Source organism: Marmota marmota, unplaced genomic scaffold (genome assembly GCF_001458135.2).
Source record: "Marmota marmota marmota unplaced genomic scaffold, marMar, whole genome shotgun sequence".
NCBI classification, from domain to species: Eukaryota; Metazoa; Chordata; class Mammalia; order Rodentia; family Sciuridae; genus Marmota; species Marmota marmota.
This window is the reverse complement of record NW_026000221.1, coordinates 20,737,654-20,761,302: the sequence shown is the minus strand read 5'-3', so window position 1 is coordinate 20,761,302 and position 23,649 is coordinate 20,737,654. Positions and strand designations below refer to the sequence as shown.

Sequence of the window (23,649 nt, the reverse complement as noted above, 5' to 3'; positions counted from 1 at the left end):
CCAGTCTGAGACTCAGTCCTAGAACCCAGGACTTGGGTAGCACGGCTCTGTGGCCCCACCGCAGCAGCCACCCCAGGCCCACGCTGGCGAAGGTCACAGTCCCCCTGTGGTGGAACAGAGGACGTCTGACAAATGTTTAACAATTGGCTTCCTGGGAGAAAAAACCCTGGTCTGTAGCATTTACCAATTTCCGGGGTGTAAATAACCCCACAGCCAGTTGAAAGCTATTGCCTGACATCACTGAGCAGAAGTTAGGAAGAGACGCAAATTAGTTCACTATTATGTAGTTTTTCCGTTGTACAGAAACAATAACCGTAAACCACCTCAAGAACACAGATAAATGTGAAAGAGAGGAAAATAATTAGGGGATGATGGGGGTTTTATGTATTTATTACTTTGCAAAAATGTAATTAGTTCGTTGTAGATTTTTATCACTTTATTTTTAATAAATGTTTAAAAAGCCGTTTGACGATGGGCTCATAAAGATTTCTAAAGCTTACCAATCATCCCTTGCCCGCTGGTATCTGCTCTACCAGCAGCACCATGGCTGACACCATGGCTGGGCAATCCCAGAAGACTACATTTCCCAGAAGTCCCCTCTTCCAGGACCTGCCCTCCGCAGTTACTACGGAGACCACTAACAGTAAGGCTTCCCTGCTGACAGGGTAAGGAGGGAGCAGGGTGCCAGAGGTGGCTGCACCCTTCCTGGCTGGGAGAAAAGGGACATGGGGTAAAAAGCTTCTTCTGCCTGGGGCCCTCTGGCCTTGGTCTTTCTGGGGAAGTTTTGGGGGGTATGTGTGTGTTTGGTGGGGAGGGAGAGGTTGCTTCTGGGGATGGGGTGCAGGGAAGGGCCTGTCTTTGAGGCAGCACTGCCCTCCTCACCCTGGGCTGCAGCTGAGGGCCGCCTCATGAGGCTCTGAAATGCATGGGTTTCAGAGCCAGAAATATATGGGTTCAAATCCCAGATCTGGTACTTCTGGTTGTGACCTTGTGCAATTCCACTTAGCCTCCCTAAGCCTCGGTCTTGTCATCTGCAGAGTGGGTCTCAGGAGAGTGTCTGTCTCAAGGCCTCATTTGAGAATAAATGAGACTGTTTCCATTCAACCCTTAGCCCAGGGCCCGGTACTCAAAAGGTGTTCAGTAAGTGCCTACCCTGGGCTCATCTGCTCTGTCCCCAAGAGGCAGACAAATGAATCTGATGACCTTGCCCTGCTGCTCGACTGGAGGTTTCTCCCTAGAGAACTGGGGTCCTGACAGGCCTGCTGGACACGAGGCGTCAGCTCGGTTGACCCACCGGGGGCTCAGGCAGGACACCCTCAGCATTCAGGCCTTGCTGAGTCTGGGGGCACAGAATGCCAGAATGGGATGGAGATTCCATCCATCTCCCCTTTTTATTGCAGAGGGGAAACCGAGGTCCAGAAAGGGACAGGGAGTGGCCCAAGGGCTCAGCAGGAGCTGCTGGCAGGCTCAGTCCTGGCTGGCAGCCAGTGACTGTCCTCCTCAGGAGGCCCAGGTGACCTGGGTGGGGGTGCAGAGTTGGGGGGGCGGGTCCCCCTGTCCGTGGCGGTGCTGGGATGGAATCCAGAGCCGCATGCGCGATAGGCAAGGCTCTCCCGCTCAGCCACGTCTCCATCCCACCCTCCTGGTCCCTTTTGTCCTGTCTGTCTTGGCTCTGCTCCAGGGGGTGAGGACAAATCTGGGGGGCCCCACTCTCAGTCCTCCCGACTCCCTGGTCCAGTGGGTCGGTTTTCCTGTTCTCTGGACCTGTGCCCTGTTTGCTGTAGCTCTTAGAGGTGGGTGGTGGAAAGGCCTGGGCTGGGAGGTGGGGGACTGGAGGGTCAGCAGGGGTGGCATCGGGTGGCCTGTGACCAGGACCCCCACAGAGGCTGAGTTTCCACATGCACTGGTGTCTGAGGTGGCACTCAGGACTCTGCAGCATCTTTGGGGCCCCCGCTCACCTGTCTCCTCACGTGGGTCACTCATGGCCATGGGCTGGCCCTTACCTCCTGCTCCACACGCAGGTGCCAGGCAGAGAGTGGGGAGAGGACCAGGGTCTGTGTCCACTGGGCCCGTTACCCTCTCCCTCAGCACTTCTGCCCCCACCTCCCTGTCCAGAACTGGGTCACACCCAGGCCACCGATAGCTGCAGGAGAGTCTGGGAAGCTGGACAGTTCCAACCAGGCCAGGTTTGAAATTGAGGTCCTGCCATTGGAAGCTGGAACTGGGTCTTTGGGGAGTGACCAGCAGTCCACGGGAGCCCCAGCCCCTGGGGCAGCTGGGCCCTCAGTGGGCAGTGGCCCCTCAGTGTGGGTAACAGGATGAGCGTCCTCTGGGTCGCGTTACCCCTGACCTTCGGTGGCAGCCCTGCCCTGGAACTCTCGGGGCCTGGGTTTCCAGTTTGATGAGACGAAGCCTCGTTCACCTGCTGCCTCCTCTGTTTGGTCCTATTCTCTGTCACCTTCCTATCATGACTTGTATTTAAGCCAACTCACTTTTCGGATTTTATGAATATATCTTAAATGGGAAACGTTATAACATGCAATAATCCCTCAGCGTTGGCATCGCTTGCTTGAAATCATCCAAATAAACACCGAACAGCAGCGAGGCCAGGGGAGGTGCTTTGGGCCACTGGCTCCTGCCCTGTCCGGGGCTCCCAGCCTGAGGCCTGCCTTGTCTCTTTTTTAAAGTGTTAGGAGTTGCTGTCCCCTAGGAGTTGCTGTCCCCGCACTAGCACCACACAGTCTTTCTCCTGGATTGAAAGAGAGGGTAAGAGGGAGTCACTTCCCTGAGGGAGTGGAACTGCCTCCGGGGCCTCCCTGGCCTGCACCTGGGCTGATCCCCACACATCCTCCCCCTCCAGACGGCCGGGGACCCCCAGAATGGAGGTCCTGACGGAGACAACAGAGGAGGATGAGGCAGCCGAGTGGGAGGAGGCGGCTGAGCAGCCTGAGAGGTCTGAGAAAATGAGGCCAGCCGAGGCCCAGAAGGAGGAGACCACCCTGTCGCCCGAGATGCTCAGAGACCTGGAGAGGAAGCTGTCGGAGATCGAGGTCCCAACCCCGGCGGATCACCTGTGAGTGTGTCGGGGTGGGGACTTCTGACCCAGCAGCCCTGGCATGGGCAGACAGGGACTGCCGCAGGAAGGGCCAAGCACAATGGTGGCACCTGGGACTCTGCTCTCAGACTGCCTGATGTGAGTCCCCACTTTGCCCCTACCCGGCTGTGTGACCTTGGACAAGTCACTCAGTCTCTCTGTGCCTCAGTCTCTTTTAACAAGGGTAGGTGCTAATAATGGTGCCGGCCCTGGGTAGTTAGTTGTGAGGTTTAAATGAGGAAGGGGAAAGTCCACGGCAGCTCACATGGATCCCCCTGAGGGCCAGGAGAAGCCCCTCCGACTAAACGCCAGCGCTGTCATGACACAGGGCCTCCTTCTCCACGGACACGGACACTATTGACATCTCCAAGCTGCCCCTGACCTACAAAACCAACACACCCAAGGAGAAGCTCATGCTGCAGGTGGCGGACAACTTCTCCCGCCAGTACAGCCACCTGTGCCCCGACCGCATGCCCCTCTTCCTGCACCCCCTGAATGAGTGCGAAGTGCCCGTAAGCCTGGGTCACGGAGGGCATCGGGGCCCAGGGCAGCGGGAGGTGGGCGGGTTCTCCAAGGTCTGGGGGCCCCAGCACAGAGCTCCTGTGGGCGGGGTTTCTAGTCCAGGTGCCGGCCCTGGAGCGCAGTGGCCTGGAGCCTGCAGACCCGGCCCCGGGCAGCCCAAGGCCTGGGGTGAGCAGGTCCAGAGGAGGGGGGAATCGGGATTTGGGTGGGACACAAGGTAAACATCGCCTGGGCTCTGTGGGACCTGCTGGGCTGGGCGGGTCACCTCTGGATGATCCCTAGCTCCTCTGTCTACAGCTGGAGAGAGCCTGGGAGGTGCTCAGGGTCACAGGCTTACAGGAAGGAGCTGCTGCTTGGGTCCTGGGGCCTGACCTTGTCCTTATTGTCTTCTTTCCCTGCCTTTCGCTGGGTGGGGACAGCCCTGGGACTGGGGACCATCCTGAGCTCTGCCCAGAACCTCTGTAGGCCCTGGGAGGAAACCTGATCTCCCCCTTCAGCCCTGCTTGCTGGGTCACTTCAGGCTGCTCACTTGGCCTCTCTGGGTCCCCTTTGGTGCCCCAGGGGTTGGGGGAAGGCATTCCCTCAGCCTTCCCAGTCCAGATGTGGAGTAAGCTTGTGCCACCCCAGTGCCACCAATGTGGGGGGCTCCTCCCAGCCACTGAGTGCTGGCACGTGCCAGGCCTGGGCAATCGCCTTCCCAGCAGGCCACCCGCCATGACTCGCCATTTTGGGGCTGTGGGCCTGGCCGCCTGTGTGCTCTGGCTCCAGGGTCCCATAGCTGGAGCTGTGGCTCCCTCTGCTCTGAGGGCCACAAGACNGCCCCCCCCCCCCACGGGGGCTGTGGCATGGGGTGGAGGCGGGCAGCGGGGCCCGGCCGTGCTGACCGGCTGGTGGTGGCCAGCCCACCCACCTGTACTCCTCCACCACGGTGCTCAAGAGCCAGAGGGGCAGCTGCTTCGACTTCAGCACGCTGCTCTGCTCCATGCTGCTGGGCTCCGGCTACGACGCCTACTGCGTCAACGGCTACGGCTCCTGGGACCTGTGCCACATGGACCTCACGCGGGAGGTGTGCCCGCTCACCGTGAAGCCCAAGGAGGTACGCGGCGCCGGCGGCCGTGACATCCCGAGGTGTGCCTTCCTGGGACCGTGATGCCCTCCTTAGAGAGCGCGTCCTGCCCGGGCACAAGGACACGGCTCCATCGCCAAGCCCTTGGTTCCCAGAGCCACTCGTCACTTCTCTGTCCTTAGCACCCAACTCTCCAAACCGACAGTCCCTTCCCACTTATCTTCACTCCATTTAAGCTACTGTGTTCCCGCTGGGGACATTTTTTGAATGTCACGTGGTCTCCGTCTTGGGTCATTGGTAGAAATGCAGCTAGTCGTTGGCACAGGAGGAAACTGAGACCACAGGCTTGGCTCTCCCCACTCCCCTGCCTCAGCTAAAGAGGCCTCTTTAATAACTAGACAAACAAACAAACAGCAGAAACCACACACACAGCCGCACCCCGGGGGTGCGACTCTATCCTGTGTCTGTTGACTGAGCGGCCAGAATGGGGGGCGCCAGGAGAATCGCCCTGAAGTGAATTTCCACGATCGGAATCTCAGAGGCCTCTCTCTGCGCTGGGAATCTAGTCGCCCTCCAGACAGAAGGTGCTTTAGGTAACCTGGGTGATTCTGTGATCAGGGTCGAGCCTCCAAGGTCGTCTGCCGCTCAGGGATGGGACCTGGGGTCCGAGGGGTCCAGCATGATGCTGGGTACCTGGGCCACACCTGGGGGAGCACCTGGGGGTCCCAGGCTCTGCTGAAGGAGGCGAGGAAGAGGGGCAGGAGGAGGGCCTGGTGGCTCGGGCTCTGCTCCCAGGGGAGTGGAGGCTGGAGCATGGAGCTTGACCTCAAAGGCCTCTGAGCCCACTTATGGGCCTCTCGCCTTGGCCAAGAGTTTTTTTTCAAATATGTTTTTTAGTTGTTGATGGACCTTTATTTTTTTGATTTTTATGTGGTGCTGAGGATTGAACCCAGTGACTCACACACGCTAGGCCAGTGCTCTACCATGAGCTGCAGTCCAAGCCCCAGATTTTAATCATCAAAATTATATCAATCAAAACAGAGAGAGAGAACTTTCCGGTCTCTGCCACCTCCCTGTCGTTGATGTGGCTGCTCCTCTTAGTAGCCCCATGGGATGGGTGTTATCACTGTCATTTCAAAGATGAGTCTGTTGGGACCAACAGGGAGGTGAAGCAATGTGGGGGAGCCCCACGGCTGGTGGGTGGAGACCAGGGCCGCACCCGGGGCTGCCTGCCTCCAACCCCTGCGGGGTCCCTCTTTATTCCCCAGACTGTCTCAGAAACTGCCACAGCCCTGCACCGTCGGTGGCTGGAACACTTCTTATCTCCTAGCACACGCTTAGACACACACAAACACACATGTTCACACAGATATGCCACACCCTCACACCTGCATGCACACAGACAGCTGCACCAGTGTGCACGCGCTCTCACCCACGCACGTGCGTGCACAGCCTTGTCTTTTCCTTCTTGGGCAGACAAACTCACACTTTGAGTCAACATGTGAAGCCCTCTAATGATAAGATCTGAACCCCACCCCCCCACTTCCCCACCTTCTAGATCAGATCCAGGTCACCCTAGACGGGCAGTGGGTGGGGAAAAGGAGAAGTTCCCACCCCTCAGCTCCTGCCCTGACGGCAGCAGGGTTGCAAGTTCAAGGCCAGCCTGGGCAACTTGGCGAGGCACTAACAGGGCTGGGGATGTAGAGAACCCTGGGGTCCAACTGCCAGCACAGGCTGTGGGAGAGAGGAAGGGAGGGAGGGAGAAAGAGGAAAGAGAACGAGGAAGAGGAAAGGAGAACGAGGCAGGAAGTGGAGAGACACGCAGGACCACACTCCCTTCAGGACACACCCCAGGGACCTAACAGCCCTTCCCCAGGCCCCACCTCCTAATGGTTCCACCATGTACCACATCACCACAGGTTGGTGACCAAGCCTTTAACACATGAGGCCTTGGGGGACATTTCAGACCCAAGGTAGAGCACCCGTCAGTCACCATCTGACAAAATCATCACCCCCCTTTGACTCGTGCATCCTTTCGAAATGTTGATCGTTGGTTTGTGAGATTAATTTTCCCTTCCTTCCTTCCTTCCTTCCTTCCTTCCTTCCTTCCTTCCTTCCTTCCTTCCTTCCTTCCTTCCTTCCTTCCTTCCTTCCTTCCTCCCTCCCTCCCTCTCTTTCTTTCTTTCTGGGCGTGAACCCAGGGACATGCACACACTAAGCATACAGTCTCCCACTGAGCTACATCCTTGGCCTCTGAACTCTTTTTTTAAAAAAACTTCGTCTTGAAGAGCAGAATGTGTGCCCGTCTTCAACACCCATCTCCGTGAACCCCCCTGGTCCCCTGCACCCAGATCAAGAAAGAGAACGTGCCTGCACCCCAGGAAGCCCTGTGTCCAGTTACTGGTCCCCCCCTACCCTGGGCACTTTCCTCTCTCTGCTTCTCAGAAGGAGCCTGGGGAGGAGGTTTCTAGGGCTCTCACCCCACTTTACAGAAGAACTGAGATCTGGAGAGAAGAGAAGACCCCTCCAGGGTCCCATAGCTGGAGCTGTGGCTCCCTCTGCTCTGAGGGCCACAAGACCCACAGCCGGAGGGGCAACTGTGAGCCCTGGTCGCAGGGCCAGGGGCTGAGGACCTGGGGCCAGAGCAGGGTGTGTGTATGTGTGTGTGTGTGTAAGAGAGAGAGAGAAGGATGCACCTCAGGGCTGCTGACTCTGCCTCTCTCGCTGCGTGACAGGCAGTCAAGAAGGAGGAGAAGGCACCCCCTAAGAAGTACGCCATCAAACCCCCCCGGGACCTGACCAGCCGCTTTGAGCAGGAGCAAGAGGAAAAGAGGCAGCAGGAGATCAGAGACCAGGAGGAGAAGCTGCGCAAAGAGGCCGAGGAACAGCTCCTGGTGGGTCCCTTCAGCTGGTAAACCCTGAGAGAGCGACAGAGCCCAGTTGGTGAGCCACAGACTTAGTGGGATCCTTCCATTTTGTCATTAAAACACCAAGCTTGCTGGGTACGGTGGCGCCTATAATCCCAGCAGCTCCGGAGGCTGAGGCAGGAGGATTGAAAGGTCAAGGCCAGCCTCAGCAACTTAGCACTGCCCTAAGCCATTCAGTGAGACCCTGTCTTTAAATAAAAATATAAAAAAGGACTGGGGATGTGGCTCTGTGGTTAAGCACCCCTGGGTTCAATCCTTGAAACCGGGGTGGGGGTGACCCCATCTTCTGCCTGTTCCCCAGCCCCAGGGAGAAGTCTAGACCCCCAGCTCCTCTTCCCACCCTACTGGTCAGTGGCCACCCGTCTTTCTCATGCAGGAAGAAACAAAGGTGAAGCCTGACTCCCTGCACGGCCTGCGGGTGCACTCCTGGGTCCTGGTGCTCTCAGGGAAGCGCGAGGTGCCTGAGACCTTCTTCATCGACGCACTCTCGGGGCGCAGCTACAGCCCCCAGGATGAGCACTTCCTGGGCATCGAGAGCCTCTGGAACCACAAGAACTACTGGGTGAACATGCAGGACTGCTGGAACTGCTGCAAGGTGACCCCCCGGGGCAGGGTCCCCAGATGTGTGGCAGGCACAGCCTGCAGGAAGGCTCTCCCCACCCCTGGGCTCCCACAGCCCACGCTCCTGCCCATTGTGCCAGTCAGCTTTCCAACACTACGACAAAATACATGAGATAAAAAAATATTTCAAGGAGGAAAGGTTTATTTTGGCTCATGGTTTCAGAAGTTTCAGTTGATGGTGGCCAGGCCCCACAGCTTGGGGCCTGCAGTGGCATAGCACATAATGGCAGGTGAGTGTGACATCTGTTCTCCTCAAAAAGGAGGCCGGGAGATGCTTGAAGTGGTGGCACTTGCCTGTAGTCCCAGCGACTCTGGAGGCTGGGGCAGGAGGATTGCAAGATCAAGGCCAGCTTCGGCAACTTGGCAAGACCCTGTCTCAAAATGACAAGAAGGGCTGAAGATGAAGCTCAGTGGATCAGAATCCATGGGTTCCATCCCAGTACCCAAAACAACAACAGCAGAAATCCCTGAAGATGTAACTCAGAGTGGTAGGTCACAGGCTTAGCATGTGTGTGGCTCTGGGTTCAACCCCTAGCAACACACACAGACGCAGCGGAGGCAGAGAGAGAGAGAGAGAGAGAGAGAGAGAGAGAAAGAGAAGGGGCCACATCCCTTTCCAGGACACTCTCCCCAGTGACCTAACTTCCTTCCACGGGGACCAAGCCTTTAATACACGAGGCCTTGGGGGACATTCAAACCTCTACCAGAGCACCCGTCAATAGCCATTCTGATAAAATCATCATCTCCCTTTTGACTCCTGCATCCTTTTTTTAAAAAATATTTATTTATTTATTTTTTTAAATTTTAGGTGGACACAATATCCTTATTTTATATTTATGTGGTGCTGAGGATCAAACCCAGTGCCTCAAGCATGCTAGGCAAGCACGCTACCTCTGAGCCACAACCCCAGCCCTTCCTGCATCCTTTTGAAATGTGTGATTCACTTTCTTTCTTGTGTGTGCGTGTGTGTGCACGTGTGTGTGTGTGCGTGTGTGTGTGTGTGGTGCTGGGGACTGGATCCAAGGCCCTGCATATGCTAAGCATGTAGCACTGAGCTACATTCCCAGCCCCTGAATATTTTCAGACTCTGTTGAAGTAGAGCAGAATGTGTGCTCCTCTTCAATGTGGAACTCCATGACCTCTCATCGACAGAGCCCTGGTCCCCTGCACCCAGATCAAGAAAAAGAACACTGCCCACACCCCAGGGAGCCCTGTGTCCAGGGACTACTTCCCCATAAATGAATGTATGTATTATGTAAGTGGCACTGACACTCTCTCTCTCTCTCTCTCTCTCTCTCTCTCTCTCACACACACACACACACACACACACACACACACACGAGAGTGCAGAGGAGGGCAACGTCCTAGGTGTACATCTCATTGAATTATCCTACTCTGAACACTCCTGCATAATTGGGACCAGCGTCTCAGAAGCCCCCTTCCTCTCTTCTCCTGGTCACTAATTCTTCCACCCTCCGGCTCCATGGTACAGCACTTGCTTAACGTCATCATGAGGCCCTGGGTTCGATCCCCAGCAAGGAAAAAAAGAAGTTCATGCAAACCAACAACCCACATTCCAAAAGGAGGCACAGATCAAAAGGGAGACGATGATCTTGCAGGCATGGTGACTGACGGGCCAGGCGGTGGGCCGTGGAGACTCGGCAATGGTGCGCTTGGGGGTGGATGAGCCCTCCTTGACTGCAAACGACACCCATTAGTGTCACCTGACTTTGGACTGGGTGTCCTTGAGTCCTGCCGTGTCTGCTCTTCATGCCCGGAGTCTTCCCCTCTTGGTTTTGTTTGTGAGGGTCATCATTAGTGTGTGCAGCTGTGGTTTGTTAGTTCTCATTTGTGTTATGGATTTGTCATCCCCCGAGCACACCACATCTTACTTTTCCGTGCTTGAGTTTCACATTTAGATAATTTGCAGCCTGGAAATATTTTAGACAGTGTTACTATGAATATTTTCCGACCCGTGTTTCGGTGAACATACGTATCACTTCAGTTGGCTAAATACACAGGAGTGGGGTTGCTGGGTGACAGGAGGTGCGTGCTTGGGGGTAGTTGATTCTGACCATTTTACCAAAATGACCACACGGATTCCACTGTCTCCAGCAGCGCAGGAGGGTTCCAGGAGCTCCCCCCGACGTAAGTGCTGATCCTGGGTATTTCCTATGCTGCTCCCTTTGGCTGTTCTAGAATGGTCCTGCATTTACCAAATGCATTTGATATTTTTCAAAGTACCCTCATACCCAGCAAGTTCTAAACCTGCTTATTAATTCAACACGAATCTGTAGAGACGACCTGCAGGGGGAGGACCTCGCTGTGGGAGCAGGTGGGGGGGGGTGTCACGCCCTGAAGAGGGCTTCATGTCCCTGGCTCCCCACTTCCTGCTCCTCCCTTTCTCACACCCTCCCTGCCCCTCCCCCACTGCCAGGGGGAGAGCTCTTTCCCCCACCCTGTCTCTGCCTTGGAGCTAGCCCACCGTGGACAGAACCTTCTGGAACCGTGAGCCGATAGAAATCCTTCGCCCTCTGAGTTGATCTTCTCAGAGGTGACAGGTGACTGACACAGAAGGCCAGCACATGACCTCGTTCCCTTTAGCAGGAGCAGGACCCTTTCTTAGTTTTTCTGTTTCCTGCTCAGCACTGTGTTTCAAAGTTCTGATCCGAGGTTGCGTCTGCCTCCGACTCCAGGGTCCCTCACCCCTTACAGTCCCACGTCCCCAAGTGACACCTGTTCCCTCGTGGGAGAGTTTCCTGGGTCTCCCTTCCCAGGTCTGGGATCGCTGAGTCCCGGGGTTTGTCTATGTGTCATTGAGCTGGGGTCTGAGGTGAAGCTGGAGTGGCCAAACCATTTCAGTCCATCTCCCTCCAACAGTGCAAGAGGATCCCGAGGTCCTCCCGCCCGCCCCTCGACGCCACCCCCACTTCTGATCTGCCAGCTGGGGAGGGCGGAGGGAGGTTCCCACTTCTCTGTTGAAGGGAGTTGGGGTCTCAGGTCCATTCGAACTTGTTGGGTTTCCTCTTCTGTAAATTGTTCACTTCCATTCTTCCCCCTTTTCTATTGTTGTTGTTTATTATAGATGATCACGAGTCCCTTATGTATTCTGGATACCAATCACAGGTCACTCTTAGACATTACCGACGCCATCTTCCATTCTGCCACCTGTCTGTCCACTTTGCACGTGGCTTCCTTTCTTGAGCACGTGTCTTTCATTCTGATCCAGTGGGGTGACATGAGGAGTGTGGGTGGCCTCTCGGAGCTGCCTGGAGCTGCCCTCCCCTGCCCCTGTCCTGGGGAGCAGCTGTTCCCATGTCCCCAGGGAGCAGGGGGAGGCATGGGGCCGTGGCTCACTGGGCTGATTCCCCTCCCTCATCAGGATTTGATCTTTGACCTGGGAGACCCTGTGAAGTGGGAGTACATGCTCCTGGGGACCGATAAGCCTCACCTGTCCTTGACTGAGGAAGAGGATGAGGACTTTAACGATGAAGACGATGTGGAAACGCTGGTGAGTCTCAGTGGCTCGAGGCGAGGGGCCGGGGGGTGTGGGGAGAGCTTTGCTCCCTGTCGCTCAGGCAGCCTCAGGTTTCCCTGAGAGCATGAGTGTGCGTGGGGTGGAGTGGGGGGCATCAGGCCAGGAACAGCGTCTTCAAAGCAGAAGGGCCTGGACAGGGCCCTTTAAGATGGGCAAACTGAGGCCAGACACATTCAGTGAGCCTTCCAGGGGACCCTCCCCAGGATTAGGGGAGGGCTGGGACTTGAACCCAGGTCTTCCGCCCCCTACAGCCTGCCCTGTTCAGGGCTCGTCCTCCTCCTTGGAGAGCTGCCCCTTGGTGCGGGGCCATAAGGCCTCTTCTAGCCCCATGGAGCCCTAGAGCCAGCTGCCCTTCACTTCCCTCCCCAGGAGTCACTGTGGCCTTCTCGTCTGTCTTGTCAGTCTTCTAAGGTCACGGGCCCAGGGCCTTCCCCAAGTCACCAGCCTCACCTTTCTGATCTTCCTTCAGGGGTCTTCCCGGAAGGTGTGCATGATCTTCCCTATATTTGGAGGTCAGGGGCCGGGGGACTTCATATTGGCTGGGACCTTGGGCTAACCTTCCAAGGTCAATAAAACCATTAAAAACCCCAGTTTCCTCACCTGTATGTTAAACAGGGAGAGTGAATCAAAGCCGTATCCATAGGAACAAAAAAAAGTGCTCCAGTCTGCTAGGGCTGCGTGACAAATGGCACAGACCAGGTAGCTTGAGAAACAGATGCTGTCTCCCGTTCTAGAGGCTGGAAGTCCAAGACCAAGGTGCCGGATCAGGGAGGTTTCTTCTCAGGTCTCTCCTGGGTTTGAAGAGAGCCCCTTCTCCCTGTGTTCTCACATGTCCTTCCCTTTGTATGAATCTATCCTAAGCTCACTCGCTCTTTTTTTTTTTTTGGTACCAGGATTGAACCCAGGGGCACTTGCCCACTGAGCCCCATCCCCAGCCCTATTTTGTATTTTATTTAACAACAGGGTCTCACTGAGTTGTTTAGCGCCTTACTTTTCCTGAGGCTGGCTTTGAACTTCTGATCCTCCTGCCTCAGCCTCCCAAGCCTCTGGAATTACAGGCATTTGCTACCGCACCCGGCCTAATCTCTTCTTGTAAGGACACCAATCATATTAGATTAGGGCTACCAGATGACTTCATTTAAACTTTTTTTTGGGTGGGGGAGTACCAGGGGTTGAACCCAGGGGCACTCAACTACTGAGCCACATCCTCAGCTCTATTTTGTATTTTATTTAGAGACAGGGTCTCACTGAGTTTGCTCAGCACCTCACTGTTGCTGAGGCTGGCTTTGAACTTGTGATCCTCCTGCCTCAGCCTCCCGAGCTTCTGGGATTACATAGATGAGCCAGCGTGCCCAGCTATCATTTAAACTTAAACACCTCTTTAAAGGCCTCATCTCCTTCCCACCGGCATTACCTGTTTCCTCACATCCTCGTCAGTACTGTAATTTTTGCTACTCTGATTGTTGTAAAGTGGCATCTTGTTTAAATTTTGCATTTCCTCCATTTTTTTATCTTCTGTTTTTCTTTAGTCAGTCTTCATGTAGTTCTGCTATCCGAATCCACCTCTAGTTCTGTCAAGTCTTTCTTCTTGACCAAATTTGATTCCTCCTTTCACCTTAACTTTATCTTCGTTGCTTTTTTGTGTTTCATCTAAGATAAGCGACATCTTAAATACTTACTTGTTTTCAGTGTTTATTGTTTTCTGATAAAGTATTTAAAGATACAAAAATTTCTCTAATTACTCTTTTAGACATATCCTGTAAATTTTGGCTGATGGTATTTTCATTTCCACTTATAACTTCTTTCATGATTTCTTCTTAACCTAAGGATTTATATTTTAGATATTAAGTTGGCAGGTATATGAGTTTTTACAGTTGCCTCTTTCTTGCTTTCTTTTTGCGTTGCATTCTGGTCAGAGAACGTGATTGGCATGATGTTAAATTTTTTAGACTATATCGATGCTTTCTTTGTGGCCTGATATGTGGTCAGTTTTGTAAATGTCTGCATTTGCCCTTGAATGTCTATTTTCTTAGTATTGAGGGTAAATTTCTCTACAGATTAGTATGTTTTCCCACTTAATAAAATATGTATGTATATTTTTTAAAAGACCTCATCTCCAAATACTGCATATTCTGAGGTACTGGGGCTAGGACTTCAGCATGTGGGTTTTGGGGGGACACAGAGCAGTACCCACAGCCACAGGCAGCACTCAGGCCCCACCAGGGGAATGCCAGGTTCCGTCATAGGTGAGGGACTTGAATTCACTCATCTAAACCTTCCCAGCCACCCAGCGAGGTGGGGACAGGTTTCATCCTCCATACTGTGTTCCCTTTTACATACAGAGTTGAAGGAACTTTCCCCAAGGGACACGGAGCTGAGACTTGAACCTAAACAATCTGGCTCCAAAGTCAGAGTCTCACCAATGACTCTCCTACTTCCTGGTGCTGCGTGAGAATAAAATGAACCACTGGTGGGGCGTGCTGGGCACAGTGCTGGGCACAGTGCTGAGCCACGCCTGGCCCTGGGTGGAGTCATCTCTGGAGATGGGTGCGGGAGCCTCCCCGGCGCAGTAAATCCTGGGTACCAGCTCCCCCTGCTGGTCATGAGAGGTGGCGCAGCCCCTGCCCAGGGAGCCGGGCCTGGAGACCAGAGACCCTGTCATGGGACCAGACTCATCCCTGGCCAGGGAACCCCTGTCACTGGCAAGCCTCTTAAGAACACTCAGCTGTGGGTCCCCAGGAAAAAAATCCGAGCCTCCAGCCACAGCCCACTCACCTAGATGCCTCAGAGACTCCTGCCGATTCTCACTGCTGATGATTCTCCTATCATGTCCCCTGTGGAAAGTAACGATTAGATGACCAGGTGTCGGGTCTGAGCAATGTTCGTAGGATGAAAGTTATAAACTGAGAAAATCGTATCCGAGTTGCTGTAGCTGCCTAGTTCAAGGGCCATTTGTCTAGCCCAGGCCTTATTTCACAGAGAGGGAAACGAAAGCTCAGAGAGAAAAGTAATCATGTCAGCAAGATGGCGCTCCAGGTGACACACATTGTCACCTAGTCCTCCTGAGTGGCTCAGCTTACAGTGAAGGACACTGAGGCTCAGAGTGGCTAAAGGACTTGCCCAGGACCCCTTAGTTGGTGTTAGATTGCAGTGTGTGTGTGTGTGTGGGGGGGTCTTGTGTGCTCCTGACACGAGCCAGTGGCTGCCTGAGCCTTGACCAGGACAGGCGGCCTGCAGGGCCCAGCATCGCTGTCCTAAGCCAGGCAGGGACAGGGAGGGCTCCGTGCCCAGAGCTGGGTCCTCCTCAGCTTCTGTATCTTGGGTCATGCTCCTGGCCCCTGGTTCCCCAGGGAAGCTGAGGGACCACCCTGGCTTGGCTGCAGTGGGGGACAGGGACAGGGTCTTTGTGGTGACCTCTGCTGCCAGGCCCTCAGCACCATCACCTGCCCCCTCCTCTCCCTGCAGGGCAAGGAGGATGAGGACAAGAGCTTCGACATGCCGCCCTCGTGGGTGGAGCAGATTGAGATCACCCCAGAAGGTCTCTGCTGTTTGCGGGTTCACGCCCCCTCTCCAGAACCAGCCCCTGGGACTCTGGGGAGGTCTGAGCCACAGCTGGGCAGGGACACTCTGCAGAGGCTGCCTGGCCTCTCCTCTCCACCATGGCTCCCACCCTCCTTCCTTCCTGGCTCCGTGGCTCTGGGCATGACACCCACTGGTCCCTGAGACCCCAGGTGGAGAAGGCCAGGGGCTGTGCCCGGCAGGTGGCTCAGGAGGTGTCAGGTCCTGGGAGGGGCAGGCAGAGAAGGCTGGAGGTGCCCTGTATCGTCACCTGATGACTGCTAGGTGCCCACCTGCGGGAAGACAGGTCACTCCAGCAGGTGGTGATGCTAGGGAGGTTGTCACAGGGACCAGGGCAGGAGCCCCCGGCCCAGCCCAGGACACTGGACTGGAGGTGGGCAGACAGAACAGGGTTCCAGAAACAGGGGACACTTGGGCGAAGTTATGAAGGGTCCAGAGTGAGCCCAGCAAGGCTGGGAGGGAACAGTGTCCCTGGCAGAGGGACCCGCCCCGCCAAGGGCCTGGCGGAGGGCGTGGTGTGGCAGGGATGCGGACGCCCGTCTTTGGGGATCTGTGCTCTGCCTGGCTGAGAAGGAGCATGGACCGGAGCCAGTGCTGGTGACCTGCTCCTCGGCCTCCTGGAGTGGGCAGGGCATTGGCCGCAGATAGAGGAGTGCCCCTAGGTGGTGGCCCTCCTGCTCTCAGTCTGGAACGCTGCGTCCACAGAGTTCGAGACCCGCTGTCCCAACGGGAAGAAGGTGCTGCACTACCAGAGGGCGCAGCTGGAGAAGTGGGCGCCGTACCTCAATCCCACCGGCCTGGTGTGCCGCCTCACCACCTACGAAGACCTGGAGTGTAAGAGGCCATGCCAGCTGTGGGGGTGGGTGGGGTGTCCCAGCGGGTCCCCCAACATGCTGTGTGGCCTGGGGCATGTCCCTTCTCTGCTCACAGTGTGTGTGGGCACCAGTGGCCTCTCTGCGCTGGGAGTGACGTGTTAGCAGCGTGGAGGGCTGGCCTGGCTGCAGCCGGCACCCATCGGCCCCACAGGTACCCAGGTGCTGGAGATCAAGGAGTGGTACCAGAACCGCGGGGACAAGCTGGAGCTGAGGCACATAAACAAGAGCACAGGCCTGATCATCGACTACTTCAAGCCGGGCCACCCCCAGGCTCTGCGAGGTGGGTGGACCCCACTGCTGGGAGCCTGGGGCTTTGAGGAGGGGCCTTGTGTGTGCCTTAGAACAGCCTCCAGTTTTGGTGGCCAGCAACAGACCCCGCCTCTCCCTCCCTAAGAAACCCGGCATGTCAGTGGTGGGGGGACACTCAGAGCCCAAGGGAGCATGGCCAAGGCTCCTCTAGGGAGGTCAAAGCCAGGGCCGTGTGCCCAGTCAGTGGCTGGGATTGGGCAGAAATCCTGCCAACACACAGTGGGGGCAGCATTTAAAGGGACTAAAGATGCTCAGCAACAAAGCCAAGTTCAACTTTTCTGGAGGACAGTTGAGCAAAATATATTAATAATATATATTAATATACAGTTGGGCTAGAGGTGTAACTCGGGTAGGGCATGTGCTTAGCATGAGCAAGGACCAAGTTCAATCCTGAGCGCCAAAACAATAATAATAATATTCAAAAATTTCTTGACCCAGCAATTCCACTGCTGAAAATTTGTTCTTAGCAAATAGTGGACAAGAACAAAACTGCATGGGTGCAGAGGTTCATTATGATATTGTTTATAATTGCAAAAAAAATGGACACAGCCTAACTACCCAGCAATACAGGATCGGTGACATAACACTTGCTCATCCATAACGGAGCGTTGTCCTCTTCCAGTGCCTGGGGTCTGGGTGCCGAGCCTAAGCTGGAGTTCCCGGCGCTCACCAGGCTCCCCCCCACCCACCAGTGCACTCATACAAGTCCATGCAACCCGAGATGGACCGTGTCATGGAGTTTTATGAAACGGCCCGCGTGGATGGCCTGCTAAAGAGAGAGGAGACGCCCAAGACAATGACAGAATACTACCAAGGACGCCCAGACTTCCTCTCCTACCGCCACATCAACTTTGGGCCCAGGGTCAAGAAGCTCTCTCTGAACAGCGCAGATTCGAACCCCCGACCCACGGTGGTAAGAGCTCGCTGGGCCTGGGCCGGGCTGCTTGCCCTCTGGCAGGCAGAGGTCGCCCGGGAAGGGGACAGCACTGGCTGTGGAGTAGCATCAGGCCCACGTTACTTCCAGGGCCAAGCATTTTACCAAATGCACCACCCCCAGCCATCTGGGGCCACCTGAGCCCTCAAGCCCTGGGCCAAGGAGGCACTTCTTTCCTCCTCCTTACAAAAAACAATGTGGGACTAAACTCCTAGAAACTATGAGAACAGAAACGTAAAGGGAATATCTTGCAAGGAGCCCTCAATGCTGCTGTGGATCCGTGGGTTTGGTCTTTTTCTCATTTAACTGAGATCTGGGGTGGGATGGGGGTCGGAATCCTGGGATCAACCCGTTTCCCTTGAACTCTGCATTTTTCTCCAAGTCATTACAATCTATTTGGCACCTGAGGGAGCTGGAGAGGGGTCCAGGTCCACGTGAGGCTGGAGTGGCCTGCCCTGAGAACTCTGTGGGCCACGAGTACCCTGTGTGGCCACCCAAAGGACTCCAGACCCAGTGTGTCAGAGTCCCCGGTCCTGCCGCAGAGAGCCGCGGAAACCCCTTCCTCTCATCCCCCGCATGTTCTGGCCTCACAGAAAATCACTGAGCGGTTCCACCGCAACCCCGAGAAGCCCGCGGACGAGGACGTGGCCGAGCGCGTGTTCCTGACCACGGAGGAGCGCATCCAGCTGCGCTACCACTGCCGCAGCGACCACATCACGGCCAACAAGCGCGAGTTCCTGCGGCGCACCGAGGTGGACAACAAGGGCAACAAAATCATCATGACCCCGGACATGTGCATCAGCTTTGAGGTGGGCTTCGGCCGCGGAGGCGGGGGCAGAAGGACCCGGACCCCGTGTCCCCTTCCAGCAACCTGGGGGACCAGGATGGGCGCTTTCGAAGCCCACCTTGGAAATTCATCTCTGCCCTTGCGAAAATTAAAAGCTTCCATCTGGGGACCCTTCCCCTTGCAGCTCCCCTGTAAATCTTCTCTTTTCCACCAAAATAGAACCCAGGAGGCTGAGAATGCTCCTTATGGTCCCCCCCCAGCCCCCCCCCCAGTCAGAACAGATTCCAGTATGACTCCTGCCACCCATGCTGGAAGGGAGAAGGTTCTCATCTCCTCTGAGGATTTCACCGTCAGTAGTCAAATCCACACCCTCCTGGCATATCCCTCGGTCCCCCACATCTTCAATTCCTCTTCCATTACTATCTGTATATTTGTAAGTGAGGAAACAGATCCAGAGAGGTTCATCAACTTGCTCGAGGTCACACAGCTAAAAAGAGGCAGGAGTAGATTTGAACCAGGTGGTCCCACCATCCTCACCACGGCAGCCTCTCTCTCACGGTGGTGGTTCTGGTCCCAGGTGGAGCCCATGGAGCACACCAAGAAGCTTCTCTACCAGTATGAGACCATGATGCAGCTCAAGAATGAGGAGAAGCTGTCCAAACATCAGGTCTGGGAGTCCGAGCTGGAGGTGAGTCCCCGTGGGAAGAGTGGGCGGGCGGGAGGCAGCCGGGGTCTTAGTCATGCCCTTCGTCACTTCCCAACTCAGGTGCTGGAGATCCTGAGGCTTCTGGAGGAGGAGGAAGAGGCGCACACGCTGACCATCTCCATCTACGACACCAAGCGCAACGAGAAGAGCAAGGAGTATCGGGAGGCCATGGTGAGCGGCCCTTCCTCGCCCAGGCCTGGGCTTTCCTGGACTCTCTGGCCGCCAGGGTGGTGAGGCCCATAGGGAGTCTGCCACGAGCACTCCAGGAGGGGTGAGGTTCTGATACTGTGAGATCACCCTCGCCACTGAGCTGACCCCATGAGTCACCCCCAAAACACTTGGGATCCAGGCCAGGTCTCCTCACCAGGGGCTGTGCCCAAAGCCAAGGCCTGTGGTCATGGTGGAAGAATTAGGATGGCATGCCACCTCCACCTGGCTTTCTCCAGGTTGTGGCTGAGCTGGTAGCCCCAGCTGGTAGCCGCTGGCCCCCCAGGTATTTAGCTCGCACTGCCAGGCTGCAAGGCCCAGCTTGGTTTTCAAAGCCAACTTCTAAATCCTCTTCACCACCCAAGTCCCAAGTGCAGATTTCTAAAAACAGTTTGGGCTTGGCGAGGCAGGACAGGCCATCAGATGACCGTTCTCAGATCCCCAGAGGAGGGCGTCGGCCCCTATGTCCCCACCTTCACTGGTCACCCACGCAGGCATAAGGGCCAGGGTGAAAGGGAAAAATGAAGGGTGCAGCTGGCATTCCCTATGTCATCGGTAAGCACTGCCCTTCATCCAACAAGCATCTACTATGGATCCCAGGCACCAGGCCGTGTGCTTTATAGGTGTGATGGCATCTGAATCCTCAGAAGAGGAGCCTGAGGGTCAGGTAGAGACGTGAATTCACGTCAAGATGTTACCATTAAAGATGGCTACAAGAGACTGTCCCGTTTCAGAGGGGCAGGCACTGGGACCTGCCACCCTGCTGATAGAGCTGGTCAGGAGGTCTGGGAAGGCTCTGCTGATCCAGCCGCCCCTCCCCCACCACAGGAGCGGGTGTTGCTCGAGGAGCACATGCGGCAGGTGGAGACCCAGCTGGACTACCTGGCCCCATTCCTGGCCCAGCTGCCCCCGGGAGAGAAGCTGACGCGCTGGCAGGCCATGCACCTCAAGGAGGAGTGCCTTGGCGATTTCAAACAGAGGCTCATTGACAAGGCCAACCTCATCCAGGCCCGCTTCGAGAAGGTGGGCCAGGCCGCAGCAGGGAGGGGCCTTGGCATCCTCGTCCAGCTGGGGGCTCTCTCCCCAAACCTCATAGATGTGTGGGGGACTGACGGGGGCGACTGTGTTGGTGACACATTTCTGGATGGCTGAGCTGTTCCTCGTCACTGGTTTACTGAATGGAAGGAGGGATGGCAGATGGGGCAGATGGATGGGTGGGTGGCACATTATCCTAACCAGTCCCTGACCCATTTCTGTTGGCAGCATCTCGCTTAGTCCTCACACAGAGCTCCACAAGGAGCAGGGAGAGGGGTCCCTCGTTTTGGAGACAAGGAATCAGAGGCTCTAAAAACCTTGTCCAGAGCCACGGGGCTGTCTTGACCCTGCTCTGACCTCACGGATGTGAAATAGCTCTAAACATGACCCCAGTTCTTCCACCCAAGACATCTCTGGGATCCCTGCCTCTGTGGGCAGGGACAGTGGGGCCACCATCGTGGGGCTGCCTGGTAACCAGGGGGATGGCAGCCTGGGTAAGGGTCCACCTTCACCATCCCGCCTACTCGTTTTCCTGACCCTCAGGAGACCCAGGAGCTGCAGAAGCAGCAGCAGTGGTACCAGGAGAACCAGGTGGCGCTGACCCCAGAGGACGAGGACTTGTACCTGAGTGACTGCTCTCAGGCCATGTTCCGCATCCGCATCCTGGAGCAGCGACTCAACCGGTGAGGGGGCAGGCCTGGAGGACCTGTGGGGCCGGGCCTCCGCTCCGTGGTCCCTCACCGCCTCCCTCTGTCCTCAGACACAAGGAGCTGGCCCCACTCAAGTACCTGGCGCTGGAGGAGAAGCTCCTCAAGGACCCCCGCCTGGCAGAGCTGCTGAAAGCCTTCAGCTGACACCCTCGTGGGGCCCTTCGAGGGACACCTCGACGGCCGAGAGCCCCGTGCTCCCTGAGCAGGCTCATGCCCGTCTACTCAAGGCCTGGCCTCACTACTTCGGTCGCCCCCTCCTCGTAGTTTCCTGTGAATAAACACTTTGAATTTGCCTTTGAACTCCAGGCTTCAGCCCTGTCCCTTTTCCTGTCCTTTGGGTTAGTCAGCTTCTCGCTGCTGTGACAAAATACCTGAAGAAACGACTCAGAGGAGGGAACATTTATTTTGGCCCGTGGTTTCAGTCCAGGGTGGGCAGGCTCCATGCATCGTGGGCCTCAGGGAGGGAGCCCAGCTGCTCACCCCACAGCAGCCAGGAAGTGGAGAGGGGGGACAAGGACAGGACATATGACTCAAGGGCTCTCCTCTCGTGGCCCACTCCCTCCAAGTCCTACCACCTTTTGATCATCTGCTCAGCCATGAATCCCTCAGTGATTGATCCACTCCAAGGTCAGAGCCCTCATGACCAACCAGTCCCCAAGCCCCACCTCTGAACAGTGCTGCATCAGGGACCAAGCCTTAAAACAAAAGCCTTTGGGGGACATTCCAAATGCAAACCATAAAACCTTTCCCCTATGGCCTGGGACTGCTCCTTGGCTGCCTTCCTCTTCTGCTTCCTGTCCTCTGTTGGAATACCAGGGGCCCCACAGCCACCTGCACACAGCTGGTTAATCTCAACATGGTGAGGGTGGACCTGCTTACAAAGTGGGAATGGCAAGACCAAGTCCCGTGCCCAAGAACCAAGAGCCCGGGGACTCGACATTAGAGTGCAAAGGATTCCAGTTCCTCGTCTCACCATTTACCCGTCTGTGAAACGGGGGTCACTGTTGCTTTAAATAAGACCTACAGAGCAGAGGGCTGGGAGTGGCACATAGCAAGCACTCACTAGGAGAGCTTAAAAAATGGCCAATACACACACACACACACACACACACACACATACACGAAAATGTTTTAAAACTCATTAGTCAACAGGAAAGTGAAACGCCACTACACACCCACCAGCATGGGCTGAGTGTTGGTGGCATGAGAAGCACTGGACGGACTCTCATATAAACACCTTTCCTAGTGAAGTGTCAATCAGTCCGACCACTTTTGGAAAACCATTTGGCATTACCTACTAAAGCTAAATCATGGCGCAACAATCCCTCCGGTAGCATCCACTCAACGGGGCTGCGGTATCTTGGATCTTGATAGGACCTAAAGGCCATGCGTTACGCCTTGGTCCGCAGGGTGGCGCTCTTGGGAGGTGATGGAAGCCTTAAGGGGCGGGGCCTAGTGGGAGGTGGGCTCTCCACCAGGGGATTCTCAGTCTGCAAAACCTCACTGACCTTATAACACGTGCTTTGGGGTATGTGTACTGTAAAAAAAAAAAAAAATGTCTTTAAATGCTTGGCATGAATCTGTTAGTTTAGAACTAACTTCCAGTTCACAAGAAATTTGGGGAGGAGGGACAATGTAAGTGGCAGTTGAAGGAAACAGACAACAAATCCAATACATGGGGTCACATATCAGGAAAGGGCTTAATTTCAAGAGATTAATGTCATTAAAACAAATTAAAGATTGGGGGATGGAAACAGGATGAATTTAAAAAGAGCCAAGTGTAATGAATCTTGATTGGTTCCTGGTTAAGATTTTTTTTTTTTTTCAGTGCTGTAGACAGTTCTGCTAGATGGGGGCTCTAGGAAAGAGCTACACCCCCAGCCTGGTTCCGACAGAAAAGAAAAAAGGTTTTAAATATATTTGAGGGATAACTGAGGGCATCAAGTATGGACTGGCTGTCAGAGAATTAATTTTCTTAGGGGTGGTGATAACAATGGTTAGGTTAAAATAACAGCCCGATTTTAAAGACCCACATGGTGGCTCAGTATTCTAAGTGTCAGGATTGAAATGTCACAATATTTACAATTTCCAACGGGTCCAGGAAAAAATACACAAAGCAAATATGGCAAGATGTTAACAAGTGTCGCAATGTACATGGTGAGTATCATGTGCTATATTTTCAAGTTTTCTCTATGAAAAATGATTTTTCAAAGTTACTATTAAGTTTGCCGGGCACAGTGGCACATGCCGGTAATCCCAGCGGCTGGGGACGCCGAGGCAGGAGGATCCTGAGTTCAAAGTCTGCCTCAGCAACTTAGGGAGGCTCTAAGCAACTCAGGGAGACCCCATCTCTAAATAAAATATTAAAAAAGGGCTGGGATGTGGTTCCGTGGTTACCCTGGGTTTAATCCCCGGTACAAAAAAAAAAAGTTATTTATTTTTATTTTTATTTTTTTGGTATTAAAAAGCGGGAAGTGGTGCTGGTGCACACCTGCAATCCCAGCGACCCCAGAGGCTTGAAGCAGGAGGATCGTAATTTCTAGGTCAGCCTCAGCAATTTACATAGACCCTCAGCAACTTAGCGAAACCCTGTCTCAAAAAATAAAAGGGGCTGGGTGCAATGTCCGGTACAAAGTAAAGCAGGGGAGTGCAGGCGGTACACTTTCATTCGCTGTTATTCTCCTAATCCAGCCCTCTCTTAAAAATCCCCAAACTCCCCTCCGGATCAGCTTCCCAAAA

General features: G+C 55.0%; 1 protein-coding gene across 1 annotated transcript; it reads left to right on the top strand.

The window, feature by feature from the left end:
• Positions 1–711: 711 nt before the first annotated feature.
• On the top strand, positions 712–21,210 carry Drc7 (dynein regulatory complex subunit 7). Its single transcript, XM_048792017.1, has 19 exons — positions 712–730; positions 1,401–1,513; positions 2,688–2,766; positions 2,861–3,073; positions 3,423–3,669; positions 4,506–4,712; positions 7,418–7,576; positions 7,986–8,204; positions 11,613–11,741; positions 15,234–15,306; positions 16,053–16,181; positions 16,374–16,502; positions 17,224–17,444; positions 18,059–18,274; positions 18,830–18,940; positions 19,019–19,129; positions 19,994–20,188; positions 20,744–20,883; positions 20,961–21,210. The coding sequence occupies exons 4-19, from the start codon at positions 2,880–2,882 to the stop codon at positions 21,052–21,054; spliced, it is 2,574 nt and encodes an 857-aa protein (XP_048647974.1). The 5' UTR covers positions 712–730; positions 1,401–1,513; positions 2,688–2,766; positions 2,861–2,879; the 3' UTR covers positions 21,055–21,210.
• The last annotated feature ends 2,439 nt before the right edge of the window (positions 21,211–23,649 follow it).